General features: G+C 36.7%; 1 protein-coding gene across 1 annotated transcript; it reads right to left on the bottom strand.

The window, feature by feature from the left end:
- Nucleotides 1–1,480: 1,480 nt before the first annotated feature.
- Nucleotides 1,481–4,902, bottom strand: LOC149256567 (zinc finger protein WIP6-like). Its single transcript, XM_089460783.1, has 2 exons — nucleotides 3,773–4,902; nucleotides 1,481–2,538 (listed from the first exon to the last, which is right to left on the bottom strand). The coding sequence occupies exons 1-2, from the start codon at nucleotides 4,457–4,459 to the stop codon at nucleotides 2,101–2,103; spliced, it is 1,125 nt and encodes a 374-aa protein (XP_089316909.1). The 5' UTR covers nucleotides 4,460–4,902; the 3' UTR covers nucleotides 1,481–2,100.
- Nucleotides 4,903–6,208: the final 1,306 nt, after the last annotated feature.

The following is a 6,208-nucleotide window of genomic DNA, read 5'->3' as shown; positions in this document are numbered from 1 at the left end:
GGAAATTTTTTTTATTCCAATCAAAATATCATAATTTTTTCCAATTTGTTGGAAGTGAAGATTTTGGTTTCCAAGGTTATTTAGCGAAACATATAATCATGTGTAAATATTGTATCGGCCAAAAACATATTATAAAAATATAATAAATTATTTAATAAAAAGATTAAATCAAAGAAAATTAATATACAAAATACTTATTTACATCATCTCTTCGCAATCCCAAAACATAATTCAAATTGATTTCAAAAATTACTCACATATAGCTGTATTTTAATTAATCAAACACAAAACATACAACTCTTTAAACGCATGAAACTCAGGTTAGTAATGTTCCACATAGCAAACTTTATTAAAATATTACAAAAAGATAATACAAGAATACTTTGTTAAAATAATATAAATAAAGAACTAAATAGTAAATGCTAACTTGTCACACACTTGATTTTGGTTGGTACAGAATTATACCACATTGACAGTACCAACAATATTTAATTATTTGTCATATTTACAGGTACAAGATAAAAGGGAATATCGACACTTCATTATGTCTCAAGGTACAAGGTGGAAAAGAAACATTATAAAATAAACTAACAGCAGCTGAAGCAAACAACCATGTATTCCAATATCGTGAGTAAATCTCTGTGAGGTTTCCGCTCAAGTTTTTGTAATCCCTATAAAAGCTTAATACTGCCAAGTTCTGCATTGTCGGCTTCTCTGGTGAGGTCATTATTTCATTCTACGTTAGTCTGTTTTCAGTCAGCCTCTACCTTTCTTTCGACAGGAAACAAACACTGAAATTTCCGTAAACGTACCTCAGTGTACAGAGAAAAAACGGTTTTCTGCGTCCAGATTTGTAATAAGTGTCCAGATTTATAATAAATTTAGACACCACCATTATAGTAATGAAATTAGACTTACCTGTCCAGAAGACTGCTGCAATGGACAATATTGAGCAACTATCAAATATCATATTAAAATAACTGCCGTCACTCCATTGAATCTCTGGGTTTTCAGCTTAGGGTAAGGATAAATATTGCCCCCCTTTCCTTGAAGATTAGACTGTGTTAAAGCTTTCATCAGACATAATGTCAAAGATCAGGGCTGACATCTTTCAGACTTCGTCCCACCATATTTGTCTCCTGAAAATTACGTGACAACAATAGAAAAAATAAAAGAAGAAGGTGCAGGATGGCCATGTCATAATTGACTGCCCATTGCACAAACAACTGAAATACTCCCTCCATTAGCCAACTGAAGTTTAAGAAAGTTACAGCATCTTTACTGTCCTACGCACGTATAAATATAAAACATGCACCCAATTAAACAATTTATATAATCTATTTTTTTTTTCTGCAAAAAAAAGAACTTTAATAAAAATGTTTCATTTCAATTTCAACACTAGTTTACCAATTTATCAACTTAGCTTCCAAATAATGGGACATATAGCAACTTAGGCTTGACCACTGATCCCCACAGCCTGTATCCAACCTCTTTCATAGTGTTTCTGCGTAATATTGAAAGTAGACAACGGGTCGGAAGAAATAACATGCAATTATCGAGTTATTTAGGCAGGTATTCACTTTTGTTATATATATAGAGTCAGGTATCCACTTTTCAGATATATTATATGTATACACGCACTTTCCTCGTAGTGAGAATGTAACCCTTTCATTGAGATCACAGAGATCTCACATTATCCAAGGGAGCTCATACTTCACAGTTGTTACATAATAATAGTACGTGCACATAATATAAGATAAAACAGCTGTACTGACTCCTGCTGCCAGTGTGCATCTTCCCCTGCTACATAGAAAACCGTTCCCACAGTGTTGCACTACACAGCTAAGAGTGTGTGTGTAAAGGTATAGTCAGCAAGCATGTGTTTCTAGAAAAAGAAGAAACAGCAATCAATCAAGAAGCTTAGCTGGATAATTCTTACAGCAGATCTCGGCAGCAATGAATCAAGAAGCTTAGCTGCATGATTCTTACAGCAGATCTTGGCAGCAATAAATCAAGAAGCTTAGCTGGATAATTCTTATAGCAGATCTTGGCAGCAATCAATCAAGGAGCTTAGCTGCATAATTCTTAGGGTATATAGAATCAATGAGATAGGACTGAGACTTCGTCCTCAGACCCCAAATCTTCCTCGTCTTCGAAAGAATCTGGGGCGATGGGGGCATGCCCTTGGCCGAATGCCCTTATATGATCTTTGAGGGAACGCTTGTGCTTGAAATCTGAGCCACAGCTGCAATACCAGAGTTTCCCACAGTTCTTCTCGTGGGTGCGCCAGTCGCCCCTGACAGCAAAGCTTTTGTTGCACTTGCAGCACATGAAAGGCTTGATTCCGTGCTTGCGTTTGTAATGTGTTTGTAGAGTGCGGAAGTCCTTCAAAGGTTTGGCCCGGGGATGATCTATGTTATTTCTGCAACCTTGCGTACAGCAGTAGCACGGTAGCCTCAGCAATATTGCTGTAGGCTGCGTGCCTCGCAATGATTCTGGCCCTTTCCTGTATTGCGATCCATGTCCCCACATATGCATCTGCACACACAATTACATCTCAACCCATATCAAACTTAGCACCTCGAATCCTTCAGAGCCAAGGGATTAATCCTACTTTTCTGTTCTACATTGCAACCAATTCAATGCGTCTGCACGCACAATTACAACTCAAACCATATCAAATTTAGCACCACAAATCCCTTTTGGCCAAAAAAATCTCTGTGGATGATATTATGTGAGGTAGCCTGTTTGTAAAACGATAACCAAATAAACCCCACCATCAAATCTCTTCAATATGGCAACCAACTTTTTTGTTATGAGACACCAACATGAGATCAATTATTGTGAGGTGAAACCCTAACACATGGGGCTTAGCTACAGGCCATCCTAGGAAGAATTCATGCAGGTTAAAAGCACGGACCCTGACACATAGGGCTTCAGCTATAGGGCATCCTAGAAAGAACCCATGCATGTTAAAAGCCCATGCATGTAAAATGCTCAGCAGACTGTTTACATGAAGTATAACAAAGTTTCAATAAGATATTAGAAACCTCAATCAAGAATTTCATGAATGCATCCATCTTTATCAATATTTGGGTTATAAATTTGTTGGGCTGTTGTTTAGTGGTTGGATGGGATGGGTCACTGAGGTTGAGACCTGAGCAGATATACAGCCCTTGAATGTTAGTTGATTTCCCTCTGCTAGCCAAAGAAGGTTTTAACCGATATCCTATCAATTGATTCAAATGAAAATACCTTATCTTTTCGGTAAGATACTCAAATTAGATGAATGCCTCATTGCAAGAGGCTTGTATGGAGGTATGAATAAATGAGCCAACAATCTCTACAATCTTCAAATTATATATCAGTAAGGGTACGAAGGGTACTGTCTACTGGATCACAACTTAGATAAAGAACCGTTAAACAATTAGCTATTAGTTCTAGTCATTTTCAGAAAGTTAAATTTCGCAACTGTCAGTCATGCATGTGTGAGTTAAGATTAGCATATCTATGTTAACGGATTTAAGTCTATTTAACCATGTAACTTTAAACAATTGAATGACTGCAATTTATAACACAGCAGCTGCTTTGCTCATTCTCTATGCCTCTCTTTGTATATCTTTTCATGGTTGTGAGAAAATTCTAAGCCTTGCAACAGTGAATCAAGATGCCCTCATGAATGGCTTTTAATGTGTACCAGACTCATTGATGTTCAACGAGTTTGAAGGTGCGCTACTTAAGTTGAATTAACATAGTCCTTAAATGGGCATACCTGCATGTTGTTATACCGATTGAAGGTCTTAGCACAGACTGGGCAGGAGAACTGAGTAGCCCCAATGAGAATTTGTGAAGGTGTAGGTATCCAATACTGGCTTTCTGAAAATCTTGTTCTGCCTTCTGATCTGCCCTCCACTATTACACTCTCCTTGTCTGCATCGCTGGAATCAGTACTCTTCAAGCTGGGTTCCAACTTCTCACATAAGCTGTTAGGAGGTCCTATGTGCAGAGATACCATTGCGCTTTCTTCTGGATCTGACCTAAACCTCTCCTCCCCACTCCGCTTTTCTCTTGGGGGACTGAGACTGAGCAGCAAAGGCAGTTCTTCTCTCAGTGGCGGTGACTCACCGTACTCCTTAGGCGGTTGCTGTAACTGTTGGAAAAAAACACGATTCTGATCATTAATATTCACATCATTTGCGGCATGAGAACAAGGCACTTGATGACCCACAAACGAATCTGTGCAAGGAATTGCTAGGGGAACACAAGGAGGGCTAGATATCGAATTTATTGGGGCCTCTAATGGCTTATTACTCTCAGTAAATGAAACAGAATTTGCTGCTCCTGCTGCTCCCGCCACAGTTCCAAGGTTTGTATACTGATGAAGATTGTCTGACTTTGTATTCATTTTGTTGGCTGACTTGAAACCCCGTGCCCCTAGATACCTATTCGCATTCACCATGAAAAAATGATCTCTCGCTGTAGATCCTATGGAGGACGTAAAAATAAAATATTCTATTCTATTCTGTAGTAAAATGATTGAATTGCAGACCCATAATTCACCATGGTTGCTTCATGCCTTTCTCTACCGGCCAAAGAACAAAACAATGACACAAAACTGTTACAAAACCCTACCATGACCTAAAATGATAAGCTTGGATTGATCCGCGCAGAGGACCTAAAGTAGTTGATTCTACGTATTCTCACCATTTCTGGCACTTCGAGAAATGACCGAGACTGGTGTAAACACAGCCAAAGCAAAAAGCAGCGGAGAGGACAATGGGAATCCATGGGTTATCGAAAAATTAAGATTGATGGTTAGCAAACATACAGATCTACGATGTTATGAACAGGGCAGACAAAGAATGAGGCAACACCCCGTGGATTCGTATATTGTGCGACTCATAATTCGACGGCAGTGCACCAAAATGATAAAACAATCAGATAACTCTACTATACGGTTTGGTCGTATTAGACTAAAAGACGCTGAAAATGATGGGAGGGTAAAGCAGAAATTGTTAGGGCCCAGTGAAATTATATTCCCTTTCCCTTTCCATTTCCACCACAATTGAATATCTACACAAAGCTCACATCCTTTCACACACAAACCCACCATTAGAACATTTCTTCAAATCTTTCTCCCGGATTTCCTCATCCTTTTCGTATTACAAATTTTATCTGAAATTCATCCCCCCATAATCCGTGGGTATGTTTCTAGTTAGGTGGCAATGGGGAAGCCAAGTTATACCAGAAGCAGAGAATATGTAATCTAAATTTTATCTGAAATTCATCCCCCCATAATCCGTGGGTATGTTTCTAGTTAGGTGGCAATGGGGAAGCCAAGTTATACCAGAAGCAGAGAATATGTAATCTAAAATCAAGGCCCCCATGGCCGCTGTTTTTCATTTGTCGGAAACCAAAATCATATCCAGTGGCACAACAACTGTACGGATTGACTGGTTTGGCTGTGTGTGTCCACAGTCCTAATGATGTTCATTATTTTTATGTACACAAGACGCTTGTGTTTGTGGTTCTCCATCTACATTATTAGATGATATAATTGCTTTCTCCTTAAAAGTTCTTTACTCAAAAGTAAAGAAGGTTGAGACTCACGGTTTGCTTGGGCCAATGACAATATTTTACCATGGGGATTCACATTCATACTCTTTTCATTATTAATTAAATCTAAATAATAAAACTAAAAAGGCTTAAATAGATTGAAGAAATACAATATTATAGTGGTAACATGAAATACTATATTAATGTAGTTGTAATTTAATATTAATATTAATATTAATGTAGGGCGTAATTTATTTTATAGATAGTTTTAAGCAAACATATGAGGCTATATAATTTCAAGATTGTGATTTTTTATTATTTACAATACATTTTTGAATGCATAAATAAATTTAACATTCACAAAAACGGTGAAAAGTTTTTGGTGCACTCAAATTCAACATATTAAACAATTTATACTAGAGTTTTTAAAAATCTCTACTTAACTTTGATTAAAATTAACCAAAAAAAATACTCTAAAAAGGCCATTTCATCTATAAATTAAACTACTTCTTAATATAATTTTAAAAATTTCAAATAATAATATATTAATTTTAAAGTTAATTAAAAATAATGATGTTTTAACTAGTAGATTAGTTTAAGTATATACTATAAATAAAAAAGTATGGATCAAGTTACTTGTAACATGTTTTTG

This window comes from Pinus tabuliformis, chromosome 7 (genome assembly GCF_031772625.1).
Source record: "Pinus tabuliformis cultivar Carrire ecotype Pingquan chromosome 7, CPIR1, whole genome shotgun sequence".
Taxonomy (NCBI): Eukaryota; Viridiplantae; Streptophyta; class Pinopsida; order Pinales; family Pinaceae; genus Pinus; species Pinus tabuliformis.
This window is presented reverse-complemented; position numbering and strand designations above follow the sequence as displayed.